At 37.2% G+C, this 24390-nt stretch overlaps 2 protein-coding genes across 2 annotated transcripts; one reads left to right on the top strand and one right to left on the bottom strand.

The window, feature by feature from the left end:
- The first annotated feature begins 8454 nt into the window (after positions 1–8454).
- On the top strand, positions 8455–9331 carry LOC122081343 (probable dynein light chain). The gene is made up of 2 exons (XM_042648418.1): positions 8455–8800; positions 8894–9331. The coding sequence occupies exons 1-2, from the start codon at positions 8663–8665 to the stop codon at positions 9062–9064; spliced, it is 309 nt and encodes a 102-aa protein (XP_042504352.1). The 5' UTR covers positions 8455–8662; the 3' UTR covers positions 9065–9331.
- A 2008-nt stretch (positions 9332–11339) lies between these two features.
- LOC122082675 (glyoxylate/hydroxypyruvate/pyruvate reductase 2KGR-like) lies at positions 11340–15839 on the bottom strand. Its single transcript, XM_042650390.1, has 2 exons — positions 15088–15839; positions 11340–12137 (listed from the first exon to the last, which is right to left on the bottom strand). Exons 1-2 carry the CDS (start codon positions 15508–15510, stop codon positions 11619–11621), a joined length of 942 nt encoding a protein of 313 aa, XP_042506324.1. The 5' UTR covers positions 15511–15839; the 3' UTR covers positions 11340–11618.
- Between the last annotated feature and the right edge of the window lie 8551 nt (positions 15840–24390).

The raw sequence follows: 24390 nt of genomic DNA on the forward strand, positions 1-24390 counted from the left end.
GGAGCTTGTTTCAAACCATACAATGCCTTCTCAATCTGCACACAAGAGTGGGATCCTCACTCAGCTGAAACCCATCAGGATGCTCTATGTAAACCTCCTCTTCCAAGTTTCCATTTAGAAAAGCTGATTTGACATCCATCTGATAGACCTTGAACCCCTTGTACACTGACAAAGCCAAGAACATTCTGATAGCCTCAAGTCTTGCCACTGGAGCAAAAGTTTCCTCAAAATCAATGCCTTCCACTTGAGCATACCCTTTGCATACAAGTCTTGCTTTGTTCCTCACCACTTGACCATCTTCATTGAGTTTATTTCTAAAAACCCATTTAGTACTAATCACATTCTTGTCAACTGGCCTAGGGACTAGATCCCAAGTGTGATTCCTCTCTATCTGTTCAAGTTCTTCATTCATGGCCTTCATCCAACTCTCATCATTGCTTGCCTCATCAACAGTTTTTGGTTCAATCTTCGAAAGGAGAGAGTATGTGTTGGTCTTCATTCTTCTAGTCTGAACACCTACGGTGGGGTCACCAATGATTAACTCATCTGTTTCCTGTTGATCAACTCTGTTGTGTCTCCTCTGCTCATCTGAATCTACCTCAGCTTGTTCAACATCAATCTCATTTTTACTTTTGGGTCTACTATCAACCAGGTCATTCTCATCATCAAGATCTTCAAATTCTAGAAGTTCATTTTCTGAGCCTGAAGGAATATCCCTTTTTTCATCAACTGTGACATCAACACTCTCTACAATTTTTTCAAGTCTGTTGTTGTAGCATCTATAGGCCTTACTTGAAGTAGAATAACCTAAAAATATACCCTCATCAGCCCTATCATCAAACTTATCCAAATCTTGGGTTGTGTTCTTGATATAACACTTGCTACCAAAGACCTTGAAGTGTCTTGCTGTAGCCCTTCTTCCAATCCAGATTTCATATGGAGTCTTGCTTTCATGAGGTCTCAACATACATCTGTTATGGATGTATACTGTAGTTAGAACTGCCTCCTTCCAGAACTTTTTACCCATGTCATTCTCTGCCAACATTGTTCTAGCCATGTCTTGCACTGTTCTATTCTTTCTCTCTGCAACACCATTCTGTTGGGGTGTTCTTGGAGCTGAAGTTTGTTTCCTGATACTATGCTCATAGCAGTATTCTTCAAAATCATCCCAACTGTACTCACCTCCTCTGTCAGATCTCAGACACTTTATCTTCTTCCCTGTCTGATTCTCAACTTGCTTCTTAAAGATCTTAAATCATTCTAAAGCCTCTGACTTATGTTTCAAGAACATCACCCACACCATTCTTGAATGATCATCAACAAACAACATGATGTATCTCTCTCCTGAGGTGTTAGGTGTCCTCATAGGACCACATAGGTCTGTGTGAATCAACTGCAATGGAGAACTGGAATAATACTCCTTAGACTTGTAGGAGATTCTGGTTTGCTTTCCCTTTTGACAAGATGCACATATAGGATTGGAGAGCTTCTTCAACTTAGGAACATCTCTCACTGCCTTCTTCGAAGAAATTTTGGCAAGGTTCTTGAAACCAATATGCCCAAGTCTTCTGTGCCACAACCATGTCTCCTCATCTATGCTGACCATACAAGAATCTTTCTCTAACTCTGTCAAGGTGTACAAATTCCCTGAAGTTCTCTGTCCAGTAGCTACAACCTTTCCACTGCTTGATCTTCTTATCTCACACCCTTTACTAGTGAAAGTTACTTCATGCCCTTTGTCACAAATTTTACTGATGCTGAGAAGATTGTGTTTGAGTCCTTCAACATACAAGACATCAAGGGATTTCACCTTCCCATGGTTCAAACTCATGGACCCCTTCCCTGTAATTCTGGCACCATTGTTGTTGCCAAACTTTACGTATCCACCTTCAAAGTCATGTAATTTTTCAAACCTTTCCTTATCTCCTGTCATGTGGCTTGAGCAACCACTATCAAGAATCCATGGATTAGAGTCTCCTTGAGCCTTAAAAGCTCTATGAATAACAAATGCTGTTGCATCTTCTTCATCTTCTACTCTCTCTCTCTTAACCCAAACTTTCTTGACAGATTTAGATTTCTTTACTTTCTTCTGTCTTGAGAACTGTCTCTCTATCTCATCATCTTCTGTGTTTCTGAAAACTCTCTGCTTACTTCTGTTCTCCTGTTTTTGTGGGGGAAACACAGTTCTACAATTCCTTGCAATATGTCCAAGGTTGTTGCATCTGTAACATTCAACTGTTTCCTCCATAAGGGGTGCAAAAGGATTTCTGTCCACATAACTCCTTGGACCAATGTTGAACTTGCAATCTAAGATCTTGTGTCCAAAAGTGTTGCATTTGTAACAATAACCTTGAAAGGTGTGCCTCTGCATCACGGGTTCCATCTGCCATCTGTAAGGAGCTTTGAAGTTGTCAAATGCTCTAGGCCTCTGTTGAGGACCTTGACTGTATCCATAGCTCTCTGCTCTCCTGCTTGGCCTTGCCAACTGTGGTTGTCTAGCATGGTTAGTCTTATAGAATATAGATGGATTTCCTCTTCTAGTTGGACCAGTATGCACTTTATCTTTTTGTACTGCTCTCTTGACATTGCCAACAGTAGTAACATGTGCCTTTCCTCTTTGAGCATTCCTATCATTGACTTTGATAGGATTATGTACTGTTCCCTTACCATTTGCCTTGGTATTTTTGGAAGACTCCCCAACAAATCCAAGTTCAAATTTGATGTGAGTCGATCTTTGAGCATTGATAATGTCATTGAGCTTCTTACTGCTAGGATGCTCTTTTGGAGTAGAGTCATCTTCAACATCTTCGTTTTCTATGTCTTCTCTTTCAATCTCAGTTCTCCCATATTCTTCAACCTTAGCCTTTAATAAGGCTAGCTCATTTGCATAACCATCAAATTGTGCAAGAATCTCATATTGCTCCTCTAGTTGTGCTTTCAAAGCCACTTTCTCTAACTCAAGAGTGTTGTAGTCAATGGTCTTCTGTGAGAGTTGATACTCAAGATCATCTAAGGTCTTCCTTGACTTATTGGCTTGATCTCTCAACTCAAGAACTAATTGTTCTTGCCCCTTAAGGTCTTAAGTGACATTTTTCACTTTCTTCCTTTCTCTTTTAAGCTCTCTAAGGGCAACTGTGAGTTCAGTCTCTAGATGTGATTTTTCATCTTCCTCTTCTTCTTCTGTAAAATCTTCCTTAGTAGAAGAATCTTCTTTGTTTTCTTCCATATCTATTGAGACCATGAACATGGCCTCATCATCTTCATCATTAGATGATTCTTCAGACTCTTCATCAGATGTGTCACTGCATTTCTTAGAAACCAAACTTTTCTTCTTGTCCTTGCCTTTCTTGTATCTGTTTAAGAAGAATTTCTTCTTTCCCTTGAAATGAATTTTCTTTTCACTTTCATCTTCATCACTTTCTATTTTTCCTTGGTTAGGACACTTGGCTGCAAAATGTCCAACCCTTCCACAGTTGAAGCATTTGAAAGGCAACTTGTCTTTATATTTTCCTGTTCCCCTTTTCAACTTTCTGGTGAAATGAGCTGTAACCTCATCTTCACTCTCATCAGTATCCTCCATAGACTGCTTCTTCTTCTCCTTGATTTTTAAATTTCTCATTGCCTTGAAAGCAGCTTGTTTGTTAGTGGACTTGCCCTTTTTCCATCTCATTTCAAGAGCTGTGAAAGTGCCATGCACTTGATCAAGAGTGATAGTGTCTAGGTCCTTTGCCTCTTCAATAGCTGACACCTTGGAGTCATACTTGGGCAACAAAGATCTCAGGATTTTTTGACAAACAACTGAATCTTCTAGATTGGCTCCCAGACTCCTAATAGAGTTGACCACTTCATTTACCCTGGTCATATAGGTGTCAATATTTTCTCCTTCTTGCATTAGTAGACTTTCAAACTGGCCTCTGAAGGTCTGAAGCTTTGCTTTCCTTATCTTTTCATCTCCTTCATAAATGTTCTTCAGTCTTCCCCAGATATCCTTGGCTGAGTCACAATCCATTACCTTAGCCATCACACTTTTATCCAATGCTGAGAATATTGCATTCACAGCCTTCTGATTGTAACAATAAGCCTTTTTAGCTTCATTGTCAACCGGACCTCCTTCAGGCTCTGTGTATCTAATCAGAACTAATACCCAAACATCATAACCTAGTGAACCTAGGTACGACTGCATTCTCCTCTTCCACAAGATAAAATCAGATCCATCAAACTTTGGTGCATGTCCTGAATAACCTTCACCTGCCATACTGTCACTGCCGCTGCCTCTGGATCACTCAGTTGTTGATCAAACTATCACTGAGTATCGGCTCTGATACCAATTGTTGTAACCCGGCAGTCACTGAGAGGGGGGGTGAATCAGTGAGTTCAATTCCGATACCTAAAAACCTGTCCGATGTCTGGCCAAGAAAAACCTGATATACCTGTTCCTGTTTGCACACAGTCGTATGCACACTCAGCCTCTCATAGGCACTTCCAAGTGTGCACACCCATTCCACATTCCACGCACTTCAATATAAAATGCAAACAACAAGCACCCACAACACAAGGTTTTTACGAGGTTCGGCAATTTACCTACATCCCCGGAGTAGTGCCTGTAAAGGCTTCGTACCTACTCAATACACTACTTTTGACTGCACCCACAGTCGGGAGCACCCACACCCAATTTTCTCAAGCCGAAGCTGAGATGGCACTCGTAGTGCCGATACAATGTGTAGCACCCACTACACGGGAGCACCCACTCCCGGTGCTTAGCACCCACTAAGCACACAATAAATAATACAATTAAATTGGGCTTATATCAATGCCCTACAGTCAAGCTCTGCCTAGCATATGCATCCACAACTAGCTAGCATGCTTACAGTTCATCCACAACTAACCTAGCATGTATACATTCATCCACAACTAACCCTAACATACATACATACATACATGTAATGTAAAATCAAAGGTTAGAGAATCTCACAACCGATTGCTTGGGATGACTGGAAACTCGTACTGACAAGTTTGGTGCTCACACCTTCTCTCTCCTTGGCTTCTTGCTCTTCAAAGCAAACACATCCTTGCTTTCTTCTCTTCTTCCTTGGCTTTGAGTTAATGTACCATTAACACACTTCAACCACCTCTTTTACCTCCTTTAATGGCCTAAGAACATTTATCATCAAGAATGTATGTTCATTCAAGGACCAACAAAGAGGGGGAAGCTTCTCCTACCAAAACCGTAGCCTTCATTCACTCAAAACCCATTTTTCTTGCTTCCATGGTGTAGGGCTTGAAAAAACGAAGAATCTGCAACTTGGTTCACCCAAATCCGACTTAAAATGAGGGAGATATGACCTTTTGAAGTTGGAGCAATGAGATGGCCTGAAATGGAATCTTCGTAGGGGTGGCGTAGGCTACACCGGCGGCGCGCGCAACAGGGGCGAAATCTGACCGTAGATCTCATATAAAAGATCTTGTAATATAAGCCGTCGGATTAAACCAACGAACAATAGATCCAAACCATTAAATTTGAATCTCTATGACGTCATCATGACGTAGGCGCTGACATCGTCAGAAGTGTTGTCGATCTATGATTGGTTGCTTTTCTAGATTTTAAGGGAGCTTGTCTCCCACTCACAAAAGAGAAATGCATATCGACCGTTGGATCCGAATCCTCCATGATGCTTTAATCAGATTTCATGAGATCATTAAGATCGAAATCTTTTTTATACCTTCTATACACGCACGAAACACCACAACATACCTTGATAAAGTGTAGCGCCAGTGCATCAAGAATTATGCACCTAACCAATCAAATTCTACGCGCAAGCATCTATCTCTTCCATGTCAGCGCAAAATCTCAGCAGCCTTTGGATGGGCATCAAGCCTACGTGGTTGAATCTTGGCCATTCATTTCACTTCCCTTTACTCCTCTTTATTACAATAATGCCCGTGCCTTCATATGTTTCAATGCTTAAAGATCCCTTACAACTCAGATCTTCAAAATATTTAAATTACACAAAAGCCCCTCGAATTTCAAAAATAAATTCCGAAAAATCCACCCAACACTAAGAGCAACTGATGGATTTTTGGTTTGGATTTTCGAACCGACTTTACGGAAACACTTATAACTTTTTCATACGATATCTGATCGAGATGAAACGAAGTGTGTTGGAATCGTAACTGGATGCTCTACGACTTTTCAGAAGACTCAATAATCTGAATCATCCATATAAAAAGACCAAAATGCCCCTACACATTTCCAATGACGTATCTTTCTCATACGGAATCGGAACGTGATAAAATCAGAACCGTTGGAAAGATTGTATTTCTGTCGTATTGTTACATGTAGAACACTTCCTTTAAAAAATTCATCTTCAATGCCGAAACTAATATCGACTGCCAAAAATGCCGTAACTTCTTCATACGGAATCGGAATGTGACGAAATCAAATGCACTGGACTAGGTAAATTACAATCTATCTTTTTTATGAAGAACCGATATTTCAAAAATGTCATTTTCACTACCGAAAATGTCCTTGATCATAAATAGGCCAATTTTACCAGTTTTTACCCGAAAACCCGCACCACCTATTAATGATGTATTAAACCACTCCATGCATACCAAGCTGCTCTGTTATCTCATCGGTGACACTGGACACTGCCATGTCATCATTTTCATACACGTCACCCAAACTGGCCACGTCATCACCGCCACGTGGCCGAGTTGCCAACAAGGACAACCATAAAACAACACAAATAACTAACGATCTCCACTTTGACGGGCAAGGTTTCCTCTTATCTTTGGTTGGGTAAGATTTTGGAAATTTTAAAAGTTTTAGTTTTATAAAAGTAAGAAGAGGTGTAATAGTAATTTTTAGTTGGATTTACATGATTAAGGGTAATTAAGTCTTTTTATTTTCAAAACTAACATCAATCTAATGGTGTTAGGATTTGTCGGTCTAAATATATTAAACGAAATTATTTGAGGGAGGAGGACGTTATATAGACAAACACAAGGGAAGATTAATGTAAATTACCTTCTTTTTTTTTTAATTAAAGGAAAGAAGTCTATTCCTTAATAGCATTATGTGTTGGAGCACGTGTCTAAGAAAATACAAGACCAAAAACCACGGAATAGTTATCGTTGCTAGCTTAATAGGATAAAAAGATTCTTGTGCCTCAATAATATCATTTAGATATTTAGATCTATGACGTGGTTAATTCAAACTACTCCATGGATGTCTTTCATAGTCCACATCAGCTCTACGACCCTTTCTGGATGAATATGATGTTTTTGTTTGCCTCTCTCCGGTGATCTAGACCCCACTTGGATAAAGAATAGAACAACACCTAGGATTGCATCAGCACTTACGCTGAGATTGAAATCTTTTACATCAGTATAGATCACCATCCAAAACAGTCTTAATTGGGGTTTAGAAGCCCGGTTAAGGAACCGGATCGATCTCAAGCCGATTCTGTTCTGCTTGATCCATGGTTTTAAGAATCGGCATTGGATCGGCCAATCGGTATCACTATTGGTAGAGGCCGATTTTGATTCTTGACCGATCCGCGTAACTGTATGGATTAAGGTTAAAATAGTTTGAAAGACCATTTTTTTTTTAAAAGGAAAAATGGGTCGGGATTAACCCATAATTGATATATTTCACGCATCTAGTGCTTTTTTGTATTGAAATTGGTCCAAAACGAATTTGCAAGCGATCATCGCATGCCTCTGTACTTGTGGTGCTAGGCTAAACATAAAACTTTATCACTTTAGTTGAGGTCATAGATTTAGTTCTCAGTATTGGTATTGGTATTGGTATTGGTCTCGGAGAGGATCGATGGGTATCGATCACTTTTGCTCTTTGTTTTTCAAAAGTATATTTTTTTATAATGTTTTACCCTTGAAATGGTACCGATAATGGATCCAAATCGATCAAGGATCGAGACTCGATCTCCATTAATATCGATACGATATGATCAATACAATATCGATACTTGAAAAGCATGCTTGAAACTTAGTTCGATTATCTATAAATGAAATAAAAGAAATAAACTTAAGAAGAGAGATATTGATACATTAATCAATCATTACATATGATGATATATTTTTGAGTATGATGTAATAATTGATTTATATGTTAATCTCTATGTATAATTTTTAATTTTTTTTTTATTTATTTCTTGACAACCAAACTAAGTGTCAGTCAACAATTCAATCAATTAATTGAATTAACAAATCTGTACCTTATCTGCTTGCTTCACACCATTCTTATCTTCTTGAGCATGGCATTAGCCAAAAAACAAAAAATCTTCTTGAGCGTGGCATATGACTATATGAGTCAAGCAAGAGAGAATTTCTACCCAAAAGAGAGAAGTTGAGGGCCCCATCGAAAAGGTTGTATTATGTGTGCCTGCCAACACAAAAGTTCTAAGATACATTAAATCCATTCTGAGGTTCTTTGGTTTTTTCCTGGTTCATGGATTCCTTTACATTTGGAAGGAAGCGAGCCAGGGGGAACCCTGGGGTTGTACGCTTTCCTCATATCGGGAAGAGGAGATAGAGTGAACTCTCCAGAACCTTTCTGGGTCTTCAGAAGATAAGCGAAAAAAAGATCTTTCTCACTCTCTCTCCTCTCTAGTCTTCTTGTTCGTGAATTTTGAGGGAGAAGATGTTAGAAGGCAAAGCTATGGTAGAGGACACAGACATGCCAGAGAAGATGCAGATCCAAGCCATGACTTCTGCTTCTCGAGCTCTTGATCTCTACGATGTAGTTGACTGCAAATCCATCGCTGCCCACCTCAAAAAGGTGATCTCTCTGATCCATCACCATCTTTTTTTTTTCCCTTCCTAATCGTTCTTTCTCTATTCTCTGATGACCCTGTGGGTTGATTTTGATTAGGAATTCGACAGGATATATGGACCTGGATGGCAATGCGTTGTGGGTTCCAACTTCGGTTGTTTCTTCACTCATTCTGAAGGGTCTTTCATCTATTTTGCATTAGAGACCCTTAATTTTCTTATTTTTAAAGCTGCCTCTGTTCCTTCTCTTCCTCTTTCCCCTGAATACTAACTGTCTAGCTAAAATCTCCCATCACTGTATTCCACACTCTTGTCTCCCTTTTTCTTATTTCGAGATGGTATCCCCATGGAGTTGAAGAAAGGAAATTGGATAACAAAGGGGAGTGAGTGAAAGAGAAGATAAGAGCTTTGAAGCAGAGGGTTTGTAGGGATCTGTTGTATGTATGTGCTGATATTATACAATTAGTGGTTGTAACTATCTCTATCTTCTCATTTCTACAATCTAATGAATGTGTGAACCGTGGACCTTCTCTTCCCATGTGATTATGTGATGCCTGAGGTACTTTTAGACATTAATGGAGGTTTTGTGAGTCAGAGAACCATGTAGTAGAATCCTTACTGCTGACTCCAATTTTGTCTGGTCCCCAGGTCCTTTTCCATCACATATGTGTTGGCAAACTTGGATGGGCTAGCACTTGGATAAGGCTTGATCAAATTAGAAGTGGAGTTTTGTTGCCATATTAAAAAAGGGTTACTGGAAAGCACAAATCTTGCTCATGCTAAAGAAAATAATAGTAGATTAAGTTACTGTGGAGGTTCCCCAACTCTTCAAGGTGTCTCCTATATATGTAAAAGAAGCTAGAGCCAGGTAGTGGGTTTTTGCTTGAAGTGGCTCTCAGAGCAAGATTTGAGTGGCATTTATACCTGTAAAGGAACCATTGCAGGAAGTAGTTAGCAGGCAACAGAGGCTGATCGCGTTTAAAACTTCGTTTGAAACGCGATCTTGTGTTTTTACCTTTTAAAACACGTTTTTCCTTATGCTTTTCAAAGATACTTAAAAAATCTTCAAACAGCAAGCATTCTCGTTCTAAACACGTTTAAAAAGGGTTTAAACTCGTTTTTCTTTTTTGACGTTTTTTAAAACTTAACTTGTTGAACATAATGTCTATTTAATTGACCATATCTCTCTTTCCTGAACTCTGATCGACTTGATTCTTCTACTGACTTGAAGCTAACTTAATAGTCTATATTTCTTATGATATCATCTTCAAGTCAATATCAATGTATGGACCCTGAAATTGAGATACAAACTGATGCATTTACTGAAAAATGTTTCTAAAGTGATGACTCCCAACACAAGTTGAACATACATTACTCCAAGAGTGTGTTGACCATGTTGACAACAATTAATAATATCAAAGTCAAGTCACATTGCTCAATAAAACTTGGACATGTGTGGTATATGAATTTATAATTGGTGTCGGATGATATTCAATTATATGTCATAAAACTTATAATGAGACATGAGATATATATGCATTAGTGTTGGAGACTGTAGTTATTTTGAACATTAGATGTAGGTATTCATGTAATAATTCCTTAATTTATACGAGTGTATTATTATTTTTTTGGTCTCGTTTGTTTAAAATCTACACGTTTAAAATACGTACCGTCTGTTTTCCATTTTTTGTCGTTCTTTGTTTTGTTGACCATTTATTTGATCGTATCAAAAGCTACATAATTTGGCGAAATATTAGTGAACACTGTTGGGTTGTGTTTCTTTCCTCTTATTCTTATCTTTTAGGCTCTTTCTTCTTTTACCTGTTTGGATTATTTTTTTTTTTATAATATTGTGATTTGCATTGATCCATATACGGGACTCTATTAAGTTGAGATAAGGCTGAGTTAGTATTTTTTTATTATTGTATTAGTGCACTGTGGTTTTAAGATGGAAGAGTTAAGAGGGCTGTGCGTCAATCCTGATTAGCTGGTGAGCATCAAATTATTGGGCTTATGTTCAATTTTAGATTAGTTTGTTTCATTGGGGCATTCACATCTTTAAACCAATACAAAAGATCCACGCAAAGTTCAATAAGGATGGTAACCTTTCGATTTTGATGGGAGTGGGTGTTCTGCTGGTGCTCACCGATCAATCATCAAATCACACCCAATTATTATTATTATTATTATTATTTTTTGGTAATACACCCAATTGATTGAGTTCCTGAGTTTCTAGAGACTCTTTCCATTTTGTTCATTAGATTATGTTTGATGTGAAATCAAGATGGAAAATGACATCCACGTTAATTGTTTATTCCCCCAACCCAACTCCCCATCCAAGCATTTTTCATGCTTGGGGTCTGAATATTTTTGCATTTTCTGGAATGTGGGATGTAGCTATCTCCAGATCCTGATACGAATCCAATTTGCTCACCTGGACCAATCCGAAAATTCATAAAGAAAATTTCATTATAAGATCCAAATGTGATGAATTAAATATAGAATGACTCATGACCTCTGCCCTATGATTCATGACCCTCACAAAATTGACAGAATTCACTGCTTAGTTTCAATAGAATATGTTCACCAGATTTTTATAACAATGTTAAAGGAAACGGCCTCTTCTGCGAAGCAGGGGTAAGACTGCGTACACAATTGCCCCTCCCAGACCTTGCAGTAGCAGGAGCTTCGTGCACTGGATTGCTCCTTTTGTTTTTTTTTTTAAAAGGAAACATCTACAGAATATTCAGAGTTCTTCAAAGGAAACACAGGCTGCAACCCCAAATTTCAATCAATCATTTATTCAAATCACCCAGTACTCATGATCAAACCACAGGGGATAACAGCGGCTTCTTCAGAAAGTAGGCTTCCAAGTTTCCAATCACAAGATCTGCCATATCCTTGCGGGTTTCCCATGTTCCAGTTCCCACATGAGGCAAGACCACCACATTGTCGAGTCCAAACAATTGCTCGGGTATGTAAGGCTCATTTTCGAATACATCGAGCCCAGCCCCACCCAGCCGGCCTTCGACCAGTGCAGATACAAGCTCTGGTTCATCAATGTGAGGGCCACGACCGATGTTCACGATAATGCCTTTCGGACCCACAGCTTCAATCACTTCACGGTTGATTATATGGTATGTTTCTTTTGTCAAAGGGCAAACAATCACAAGTATTTGACAGTTCTTTGCCAGTTCCAAAACACTCTGATAGTACTTGTACTTCAAATTTGGTTTCTCTGATCTGGAGCAGTAACTGATCGGGCAGCCAAATGCTTCAGCTCTTTTTGCAACTGCAGAACCAATCCTTCCCATCCCCAAAATGCCAACTGATTTTCCACTGAACTGAAAAAATAATAATAATAATAAAAATAAATAAATAAATACAAGATAAATATGAAGAGCAAAGAGTAGGTGAATTCAATATCAAATTGACATTATGTAGGAAGTTCTGATGAATCATAGGGCAGAGTATCTTTTCTTAGGAAGATGAGGCAAGTAGTCTTTTTTCGGTAAAAGATAAGGAAATTAGTAAGTTCAATTAAACTCTTAATTTCTTAGAAAGATGAGGCAAGTAGTCACTTCAAATTAAACTCTTAATTTGAAATATACATACAAATTCGAGAACATCCCACAAGCAATTACTTCCACAAAAACAAAAGAAGAAAGAGATAAGAATGAACACAAGAAGACAATGCACAAGGTCAAATGTGTAATGATGAAAGCAGGAATTTCTTCAAAATATAGAGGAAAAACATAAAACCCACAAAAGCCAAGGAATTAAAATCTTTAAAATACCATCAGCTGAATTGATTACTGTGTAATTGTTGAACAAATACATATATGAGTACTAAAATGTTCCAGAGACCATCAAAGTCTGAAAAACATAAGCCACCAGTGAAATATATATATCAAAGACATCCAGAGCCCACAATACATCTTCATGTAACTTCAATCCAACTTGATGTCCAGAGCCCCAAAAAAATATTCCCCAACAACTTCTACTAGTAATAAAAAAAAACTGAGTTTTCATCACCCACAGTCAGTCAAGGGTGAATCTGTTGACTGAGGGGTTTGGATGGTGTCCATAGGGAATCGAGAAACTGTGAGGGGTATTTTTCAACCATTTGTAAATAAGGGGCAGACAAATACAGCCATTGATGGCTGTACTTTTCCTTCACGCGGCACAAAGGAAAACGTTCCCCTGATCAAAATGGCATGAATTTTTTTCTTTTTAAATAAATATGATTCCAATTACCAGATTGCATGGCCCAGATTAATAAAATACACCTTAATACTTCCCACCCACTATCAGAAGACCATGATTCCTTCAACCCCAAACCCCACCCACAAAAAATAAATAAAAATAAAAAAGTTATTCGGCTCCATCTCTGCTTTGGAGAACAACAGTAAAGAGCTTCTCTATGATGTAAAAACAGGAATTCCACAACTGTTGAGTTGACCCAGCAATATGTTACCTTGTAGTCTCTCATAAGGTCCTAGGGATAGGGATCATGATGGCTGAAGTGGATTGTGTAATACTACTGTATAACATTCCACCCAATGTTCATTTCCTATTCTAGCTTTTATGATTTGACAGCTCATCCATCTCAGAATTCCCATCTAAAGCTAAACTCGTTTTATGCATGTGTTTTTCTCAGTATTGGGTAGTTGTCCATAAAACATGGTTTGCACTCTGACAAAAAATTTCTTCAGTAGTCCAAACAAGCCTCTACATTTCGTCCACCCTTCCTTAACCCAAGTTGCAGCACCTTCTTTAATCGTTCCAACCTTGTGGTTTATTGAACCAACATGAAACAGAGAGCAGAACTTTGTGGTATCTCTTGCTCAATTCCTCATCAATCTTAACTACTGTCTTGGTTACTCTAAAGCTTACTAAATCTACACATATTTTGTTTCAGTCCTACTTGTCGTAAAACATTGATCCTGAAGCATCAATGCATGGTTCCAACTTGGCATTACCCACTCCAGTCAAGTCAAAGAAAAATACATTAAGAAACAACATATGACATAGGAATTCCTCCTATCTATGCCTCCTCCACTCATTTACACAATGAGATATGGTTCAATGTTTACCAATACCGGAAATTTACTGCATCTATCCTCGGTTGTTTAAAAAGTAGTCACCAGTCATCCTTACATATATATATATATATATATATCTTTGACTATGTCAGAAATGCTAGAGACCCCTTTCTTATCCATGACTTAACAGATGCTCTCTCTAGATACCCTGTCTAATGCTTTCATTTAGTCAACCATATCAAGTTCTTTCTTCTCTCTCAAGTCTTGGACATTTCCATCAGATATCCAAGTTAAAAAAAATTGATTCAGTTGATTTCCATCAAAGGGGGGAAAGCGGATGATAATACTATGCTTTCATGCGCTAGCATACCCACAATAATTGTTTCCTAAAGTTTGCATAACAATTCCGCCCATCGAATGGCTGATAAATTTGATCTGATAAGAACTCATGCAGTATCTTGCAACAATAATAATCACCAAAGGGCATAGCAACCAAAACTAGGACAAGGAATAAGAAGAGAACAAGGGATAAGTGACGTGTAAATGATAATCAACTAGGTCCCATTTGACTGCAACTAGGTTTTTTTTTAGGGGTGGACAATAAGTGTCGAAACAACTAGGTATCTGTTTTCATTTTTACAAGGATATTCTATGAATATATGGCAACATGCATAATTCTAATACTTTGCCATCTTTATAAAAAAGGATTTTCTTATTTGTCACCTCTTAACTGTTTTCCTTTTGTTCCCTCTTAATAGTGAATACAACATACATTTTCTTTCAATAAAGGAAAAATTTATCATTTCTTATATATACTCACAAAGTGTGAGAAAATAACAGTCCTTGAAAACGATATAATGGTAAGTGACTTTCAAATAATTTGAAAACCCTCTTTTACTTATTAACTTAAAGAACTTTTAGGAATAAAACAAGGAACAATTAAAAGAAAATTGCATGATCTAAATACACATATAGACTACAAAGGTGGTACTCAAATAATCCCCCACATCCCCAACCCACCACCCAAAAAAAAAAATAATAATAATAATTTTCTTTTCCATATTATTGGTTTTTTATCCATGAAAGTTACAGGGAGCATTCAGATGTTAAAGGAATTCAATTGAAACTTACAAACATACAAACAAACTGAGTAGTCACTCGTCAGAGTTCAAGGTTAACATCAAACTAAAAATGAGAAAGAGGGCAAAGAAAGAAAAAAACTTTAAAAGGGTTTCGAAACAGAGCATACCTTAGTGGTTAATTTGTAATCCCCTTTGGTCCACAACCCGCTCCTTACATAACGATCAGACACGCAAATCTTCCTCAACGTGGCTATGATCAATCCAATCGCTAAATCAGCGACGTCTTCAGTGAGCACATCAGGAGTGTTGGTAACCCTAATACCCTTCTCCTTGCACTTGACCAAATCGATGCTATCCAAGCCAACACTGTGACTGGCAACGATCTCCAATTTCGGCAACATATCGATCGTCTCCGAGTCAGCATTAGCTACGGGGCAGCCAACTAGAGCTGAAATGGAGTTCGAATTTTCTCTGAGAAACTCCTCCTTGTTAGGGACTTTCCAGCATCTGAAAAGCTTGAATCTCTTGTTGAGCTCTTCCACCAGGTAGGACGAAGAGGGCCACATCATGACGACACCAAAGCTTTCCATCCCCGGAAATATGAATTCGAGGAGAAAAGGACGTTTTACAGGTTCTTCGTCGCTGCTCTGAAATCATCAGAACGGGCATTGATCGGATCGAGGATGACGAATCTAATTCCTCGAACCATGAGTTGGGATAAAGTAAAACAAGTAATCTAACTCTGCCATATGAGAGATGATCTGATCTGACAATTTTGACATTGTTTATTGAGGAATTTGTATGCATGGATCATGTTCTAGGTTTGAAAATCATATCGAATAGACAATGTGGAACAAGGGATCCGAGAGCTAGAGCCTAGAGGTCTGGGTGGATGATGAAAAGTTTTGCAGGTGCTTGATGGAAAAAAATCGTCTGCAATTCCGATCTCGTACAATTTCGTGAAATATCACCTTCGGGGGTGACACGTGTATTGATACCAATGCAACGGTCCAAATCTGATTTAAATGTCTTTTCACTAATTTTATATTTTATTAGTTGTACCAGATCTGGACCATTGTATTGGTATCAATACACATGTCACCTCCTGAAGGTGGTATTGTACGAAATTATACGAGATCGGAATTGCAAACGATTTCAACCCTTGGTTGGTCGATGTAAGGAAACCAGAAGGCCTGGTGACAGAGATTTCTCTGTCATCATTTTTGCGTCTATGGTTTGTATGGATAAATAAGGCGACGTTTGTTTAAAGGGGAATTGGGGGGAATGTTGTGTATTGACCAACATGTTAGTGGGGTAAAAGACTGGGAAATAAAGATGAGATAAGATAAAATAAAGTTAATCTTTCTTAACCCAGTAACATTTGATTGGAGGAGAGAGATGGAGAGAAAAACAGAGAAGCGATGGATTTGCACTCGGGGATCAACTGTAGAGATCAACTTGAAGGTTTTCAATTTTCAAATCTTGAAGGTTGTAGAGATCGGCTAGAGTTCTCTTCTCCATAAAAATTTTCGAAAATCCACAACTTTTCATGGCTAGAGTTCTCTTCTCCATAAAAATTTTCGAAAATCCACAACTTTTCATTCATTTGTCCAAAAATTTGTTTCCATTTCAATTAAAAATGTTGCAGAGCATATACTTGGAGTACCAAAGAGAGAGCTTGAATGTTGCAGAGATGGAGCTTGAAGGTGGTAGAGGTCTCAATGAAGTTCACCGAGATCAGCTGCAAGAAGGGAGAGAGACTTTGGGGTCCCAATATGGGGTCCCAAATATTGGAACCCATGAATCGATTTAAGGTTAGATGTGAGAGAAGAAAGGAGGCTGCAAAAGGAAAAATAATAGAAATTGACAACTTGTTACCTGGGTGCTTGTTGTAGTCCTTAAAGCCAGCGAAATGAGCAACAAGCAACGACAGTGTTGATTGCAGCACCGTGAAAGAGAGAGAGAGAGAGAGAGAGAGAGAGAGAGAGAAGCAGCAGCAAGAGTGTTGTGGTAACGAGCTTCGAGCAATTGCAATTGAGATTTCGGGTGAAGGATGTAATTCCCCCTACATACAATTATATGATCTTACCATATGTTCATAGAATCATAAATTAAATAATAATAAATTAAAGATATATACCGTTCATCATCGACTGTGAAGAATTAGCTACCATTATATCCTTCACGTATCTTTATTCATGCAATCCCAAACACGAACACAATGAATCCTCTAGGTTTCTCCTACTAACTTCCCTTAATGCTCTCTTGGTGATGACGCCAATAATGAGAGTGACGTTAAGGTAGAAGGAGGACCTAGAGTCCTATTTTATAGAGTTTGTGCACCCTCCCATCAAGGTGTGCCAAATAGGGTAGGACTCTTTTCTCCAATTAGACGATGAGTGGGTTTCCTATTTTGAATCCAATACTAAGAGATTGGTATCGATCAATTTCCTAATTGGCATATGAGACAATAATAAAGAATATTTTAGAGAATATTCCTACAATCTCCCACTTGAACTATATGACCATATAATAACAATCTCAAACATAATTTGGATTCCAACATCCTACTGCAGTGTTTGAAAGTAAACCCATCAACTTTATGTCATCACAATCATAGTACCATATTTGAACAAAACCATTAATATGGATCATGACAGTTATACATCATATAACGACATACTCCCTTCCATAGTCACAACACCAGTAACCTAATCCAAACATGTGCAAAAGTAGGAAATAAACTAGAAAGGTTTATAACTAAATGATCCAACATAATATCTCACATATATCAAATAAAATGTGTACACAAATAATAAAGTGAGAAATATTCAGAAACAATAAATATTAGGGTAATTTACAGCGCCACCCCTTGAAGAATGCCAATATTAGAGGGACAACCCCTCTCTTTCACCAAATTGGACTCGGACCCCTTGTCGTCACTCATCGTTACAAAATATATAAAAAATGCTAACATCAGCAATTCAATATTTTCTTAAATACCATTTTGCCCTTAAAAATGGGGAAATACCAAAATTTCCCTTAATGGTTGTATTCCCAAAATCGATTGAACAATGAAACTCACAACTCAATCCGATCGCGTGAGTCGGAGTAGAAGATCCCTTATACCTAATCGATCGGTGGCTGCAACCCCTTCCGGTGAAGGCGCCAAACCTTCTCCCTCACGTCCTCCTTCTCGACCGTCGCCGCCACATGTGCTCCATATCCGCCACTGATAGATCCGGCCTCATCGATCCAAATACCGGCGATGGAGATCCGGCCACAACTACTGGCCGCCATGACCAAAGCCGTCGCCGAGGTCGCCCAGATTTGATCTTAGGGATAGTCGGCCTTGAGGTTCAGAGAGAGAGAGAGAGAGCTTAAACTCTTTAATGTAGTTGTTTTTGTTTCTGTCGTAATTGTAATTTTTCATTCTGCAGAACCTAGAATCAAGGTACTCCCCAGCACAAAATGCTCTTCTTCGTGTTTTCACTAGGTTAGTAGAAGTTGGCATGGAAAAGGGGCTAGAATCAGAAGATTCTGTTGCAGCTCGTCTTCTAGTACCATCAAACCAAGCTGGTTGTTTGCTGGGTAAAGGAGGTAAAATAATTTCAGAAATGAAGACAGTAACCGGTGCTGGAATACGGATAATTGAAGGAGATCACGTTCCCAAGTGTGCTTCAGAAAATGATGTAGTACAGGTTTGACAGTGTCTCTATAGAGAGAGAGAGAGAGAGAGGTTCCACCAGAGAAGAAGTTGGAACCGCCGATGGTAGTTGTTGTTGCGGATGCCGGTGGTAGCTGCTGTTGCAGACACTCAGTGAGAAATAACAGGTAAAATACGATTTATTATTTGTTTTCATTAAAAGGGTAAAAATGTCCTTTCAAATCTTTACTTAACGGAGACTGACGGCAATGGATCCGAATCCAATTTGGTGAAAGAGAGAGGGTGTCCCTCTAATAATGGCATTCTTCTGGGGGTGGCATTATAAATTATCCTAAATATTATGATCATTTAAATAAATAAGTAAAAGTATCTAACATAATATGACCATTACATCAAATTTTACATAAACCTATATCCATTACAATGTCTGTAAAATGTTTAGGCGTTAATGCCTTAGTCATAGGATCATCAATTATCAGACTTGTCTTGATGTGTGTAATAGATAATTCTTGTTTCTGAACTGATTCATTCACAAAATTGTACTTTACTCCAATATGCTTCGCTCTACTTAAATATTTTTCATTCTTGGAGTAATATACGACAGCAACATTATCACAATACATTCTCAGTGGCTTCAAAATGGTATCGACAACCAGAAATCCTGAGATAAAGTTTCGTAACTAAATTGCCATAGATGTGGTATCAAAGCATGTCACAAACTCTGCTTCCATAGTAGAAGTAGAGACACAAATCTATTTCTTAAACTTCTAAGAAATCGCCCCACCAGCAAATAGAAAGATATATCCTGATGTAGACTTCCTATTGTCGAGGCATCTTACATAATCAGAGTTTGAATATTCGATCACTTCCAACTGATCAGATGCTCTGTAAGTAAGCATGTACTCCCTAGTCCCTTTTAAATACCTCATCACCTTTTTCGTTGTGACCCAATAATCTATATCAGGATCACTCACATATCTGCTTAACATACCAATAGTAAAACTGATGTCTAGACGAGTACAAGTCATTGCATATATAAGACTCCCAATTGCGAAAGAATAGAGAATATCCTTCATTTGTGCTCTTTTCAGATCATTATTTGGGCACTGATTTAGGATGAACTTATCTCATTTGATAATATTTGATAATGGGGGAAACACCTGGTTTGTAATTCATCATGCCATATCTTTTCAAAACTTTGTTAATATAGGTTTTCTGTGATAGCCCAAGTATCTGGTGAGATCTATCACGAAATATCTCAATGTCGATAACAAAAAAGGCTAAATTCATATTTTTCATTTCAAAGTTCTTAGAGAGAAAGGTCTTTGTATCATTCAACAAACCAAAATCATTACTAGCAAGTAAAATATCATCCATATATAGGACCAGAAATATAAACTTACTCCCACTAAGTTTCAGATATATACACCTGTCAAAAGTGTTCTCAATAAATCTGAAAAAAATAATGATGTGGTTAAATTTAATGTACCACTGTCTGGAAGCTTGTTTGAGTCCGTATGAATATTTTAAGTTTGCACACTAGATTTTCTTTTCCTTGTTCACTAAATCCCTCAAGTTGGTTCATGTAGACTTCCTCATATAAATCCCCATTCAAGAATGCAGTTTTCACATCCATTTGGTGAAGCTCTAGATTATAATGAGCCACTAATGCCAATATGATTTTCAGAGAATCCTTCTTAGAGACAGGAGATAAGGTTTTATGGTAATCAATGTCTTCTTTCTAAGTAAATCCATTTACAACTAGTCTAACTTTATGTCTCTCAATATTACCCTTCGAATCGCGTTTGATTTTAAATACCCATTTACAATCATTCGCCTTAAAGCCCGTTGGTAATTGAACGAGATCTCAGACATCATTTCCCTCATGGACTTCATTTCATCTTTCATGGTATTTGCTCATTTGAAAGAATCATTATCATTTATGGCCTGTGAAAATGTTAATGGGTCATTCATGATTTCAATATCGAACTCTGATTTTTTGAGATATACAATATAGTCATCCGGAATGGTAGACCTCCTAACCCTCTGAGGTCATCCTTGATTTTTTAATTGAAAAACATTCATAGTATTATCAGTAGTAACTACATCATGGAGTGATACATCTTCAATAGTTTGTCGTCCCATATGATCATTTTCATTAGTCACTTGTGGGACAACATCATCATGATGAATATGTACATCTTTTATAGTTTGTTGTTCCACAAGATCATTATGAACAATCACCCATAGAACAACAATATTATTATGATGTACATAAGTTGGTAGGAAAATTTGATGTTCTTCAAATACCACATTACGTGGTTTCTCACTCCCACTAATGTTATCATCCTCTAAGAATTTAGCAGTTCGAGTTTTCATAATTCTGGTATTGTGTGTGGGTGTATAAAACTTATAACCCTTTAACCACTTACAATAACTAATAAAATAACAACTAATGGTTTTAGGGTCAAGTTTTCTTTCATATGGATTGTACATTCTAGCTTCAGCAGGATAGCCCCATACATGTAAATGCCCTAAACTAGGTTTCCTTCTATTCCATAACTCGTAAGGAGTTGTAGGAATTGACTTACTGTCTTTAATGCTTCGTTCCACAAGAATTCAAGCAATGAGGAGTTGTTTATCATGCTACGTACCAATTCCATGATAGTACGATTGTATCTTTTTACAATCCCATTTTGTTTAGGTGTACCAGGAGTTGTGTATTCAAGGGTTATACCCTTCAACTTAAGGAATCGGGCAAATGGTCCTTCACTTTGCCCTACATCAGTATGTCTACCATAATATTCACCACCTCTATCAGATCTCACAATTTTGATATTTCTGTCTAACTTGTTTTCGACTTCATCACAGAATACTTCAAAATCATTCAAAGCATTAGATTTTTCTTTTAATAAGTAGACATAATAGTATTGTGAGTAATCATCAATGAAGGTGATGAAATATTTTTCACCAGTTATACAAGGATCAAAGTGGCCACAAATGTCAGTGTGGATCAATTTCAGAAGTGAATTGGTTCTTTTGCCAGCAACTTTATTTGTCTTAGATTGCTTACCTTTAATGCAATCTATACAAGTGGTGAAGTCAGTGAAGTCTAGATTTGACAATATCTGATGCTTCATTAATCTCTCCATTCTAGGTTTGGAAATATGACCTAAACGTCTATGCCATAGGGATGAAGAATCATCATTGTTGGATTTGCGCTTTGATCCAACATTCACATACAGGGCAAGAATGGATTTAGAAAAATTAGAATCCAAATTAAGTTTATAAAGACTATCACTCCAGTGTAAACTAGATTGGTGTCTTTAAAAAATGTTTACAACCTTATCACCAAAAGTAAACTTAAAACATTCACAATCAAGTCTCAATAATGAAACTAAATTACTAGAAGCAGAAGGAACATAAAGAGTATCCATAAGGTTCAATTGGAATCTGGTATCGAAAATGAGTCTATAAGTGCCGACATATCGGACTTTAGACGCTTACCAGTTTTCTATGTAGATGACGCTCTCACTTTGATTTGGTTTTCAGGTTCTAAGAAAGCCCTGCATAGAATTAGAAATATGAACAGTTGCTTCTAAATCAATCCAACAAGTATTACAAGGAATATCAACAAGATTGAATTGAAAATATACTAGGATAGAATCATCACCCTTCTTTTCGAGCCAAGTCTTGTGTTTCCGACAGTCTTTCTGAAGGTGTCCTACTTTCTTACAGTAGAAACACTTCAACTTATCCATTTTCTTTTCTTTATCATTAGAATTTGGATTGAAGGCTTTCTTTGATGCATTGTTCTTAAAATTTTCTCTCTTCCTTTTATTCTGGTTGGATTCATAATTGACAACTTAGCCTCCCTCATCATTCAATCTCATTTCCTCCAGGACACACATACTCTGAAGTTCATTCAGAGCCTACTTATCTTTATTTGTATTGTAGTGGATCTTAAATGCTCCAAAATGAGGAGGAAGTGAAGTCATAATGATTTGGACAAGGTAACCTACATTCATTATCAGTTTGAGGGGTTTTAGTTGTGCATAGATACTTGTCATTTCAGAGATATGGTCCCCTACCCCATTAGTACCAGTATATTTCATTATTACTAGTTTAGTCATCAAAGTCCCAATCAAAGATTTATCAGTAGCAACAGCAACAAAACGGTTTTCTACATTGGTTAGGTATTCATTTGCATTTTCAGAAGTTGGTATAGAGCTTTTGATAGTCTTGTTAATTTTCTTTATGATATATAAAAGGCAAAGATGATTGGAACGCTCCCACAAATCATGTAATGTAACCTCATCATCAGTTCTCTGATCAATGAGAATAGATGGTTTCTCATTAAGCAAGGCATAATCATGATGCGTGGCAGTAAGGTAATAAATAAGTTCTTCATGCCAGTCATTAAAATTTAACCCATTCATAAGTGACACGTTATTCAAAATAGGGATAGTTGTTTTTTTTTTTTATTAACCAAATGTGTCTGGGCCAGCTTACGCGCACCTCGACTAAACCTTGGGGAGACTAGCATAGCAACCCATCGCCATGATCTCCACTTAAATCATAGATGTACAGATGGAGAATCGAACTTGAGACCTTACGCCTAATCCACACAATCCCCAATTCGCCCTAACCATCTGGGCAACCCACGGGTGGGTATAGAATAAATAAGAAAACACACGCACACACACACTCACACAATGCATACGACAGGGTTCGATTGTTGAACCTATGAACAAAAGTAAATAATACATGCTTATTAAACATCATGCTTTGAGTTTCAATAATAGAATATTAAAATTCTAAAAAAGTAACCGATTACATCATTACAATCTATCAAGTGAGATCGAAATGGTAACATGTTAGTGGTTCACTTTACATTAATTAGTGGTCATCGTTAGGGCAAAAATATTTAAATCATCAAAATGGTCAAATAAGATGTATACCTATGAATATTCTCATCCTATTGTTAAACTATCATATACAGATCAATGCAGTCAATCAAGAATGTATATATGTGGATATTCTCATTCTATATCAATTGTTACATAACGTTCATCATAAGACCCTAAAGTTTATAATTCAAAATGAATATATATGATACAATTATGTATAAGGCTAACATATATAATTATTGCCATCAAGAAAATATGTATCTATGGATACTCCCATTTAACTTAATTATAAACTCATTTGTTATCGAAAATCATTAAATGTGTATATGACACTTTTCTGTTTAAAGTAAAAAAAAAGTAATCAATGAAACTAAGAAAGGATGTGTACCAGTGGATACTCTTATTCAATCCAATTGCATGATCAATAATACCCTAAACCCTATTTAAAATCAATGTGTATATCACACTTTATGTTTAGAGCAAAAAATTTATAATTAATGCATTTAAGAAAAAATATGTACCTGTGGATGCTCCCATTTAACCCAATTGCATGATCAATAATGCTCTAAATTCATTTAAATTCAATGTGTATATCACATTTTTATGTCTAGAGCCAAAGTTGTAATCAATGCAACTAAGAAAAAATGTGTACTTGTGAATACTCTCATTCAACCTAATTGCATGATCAATGATGACCTAAACTCATTTAAATTGAATATGTTATACACCAAAAAATTATATCCATTCAATTTAAATAAAACTTTTATCAGCATCCACCCAAAAATTTTTTCCAACATTGCATATATGCATCATTTATACATATTTCTTACATAAATAGTCTCCCAAATTAATAGAAACTAAAATAGAAATAATAAATAATCATCAATGAAAAG

The sequence above is a fragment of the Macadamia integrifolia genome, chromosome 6 (genome assembly GCF_013358625.1).
Source record: "Macadamia integrifolia cultivar HAES 741 chromosome 6, SCU_Mint_v3, whole genome shotgun sequence".
Lineage (NCBI taxonomy): Eukaryota > Viridiplantae > Streptophyta > Magnoliopsida > Proteales > Proteaceae > Macadamia > Macadamia integrifolia.

Excerpts from the sequence above, each read along its gene's own strand:
- LOC122082675 (XM_042650390.1), bottom strand. The coding sequence starts at position 15,510 with ATGGAAAGCTTTGGTGTCGTCATGATGTGGCCCTCTTCGTCCTACCTG. Across the intron at positions 12,138-15,087 it reads ATTACAAATTAACCACTAAG|TTCAGTGGAAAATCAGTTGG; the intron begins GTATGCTCTGTT and ends TTATTTTTTCAG.
- LOC122081343 (XM_042648418.1), top strand. The coding sequence starts at position 8,663 with ATGTTAGAAGGCAAAGCTATGGTAGAGGACACAGACATGCCAGAGAAG. Across the intron at positions 8,801-8,893 it reads TCGCTGCCCACCTCAAAAAG|GAATTCGACAGGATATATGG; the intron begins GTGATCTCTCTG and ends GATTTTGATTAG.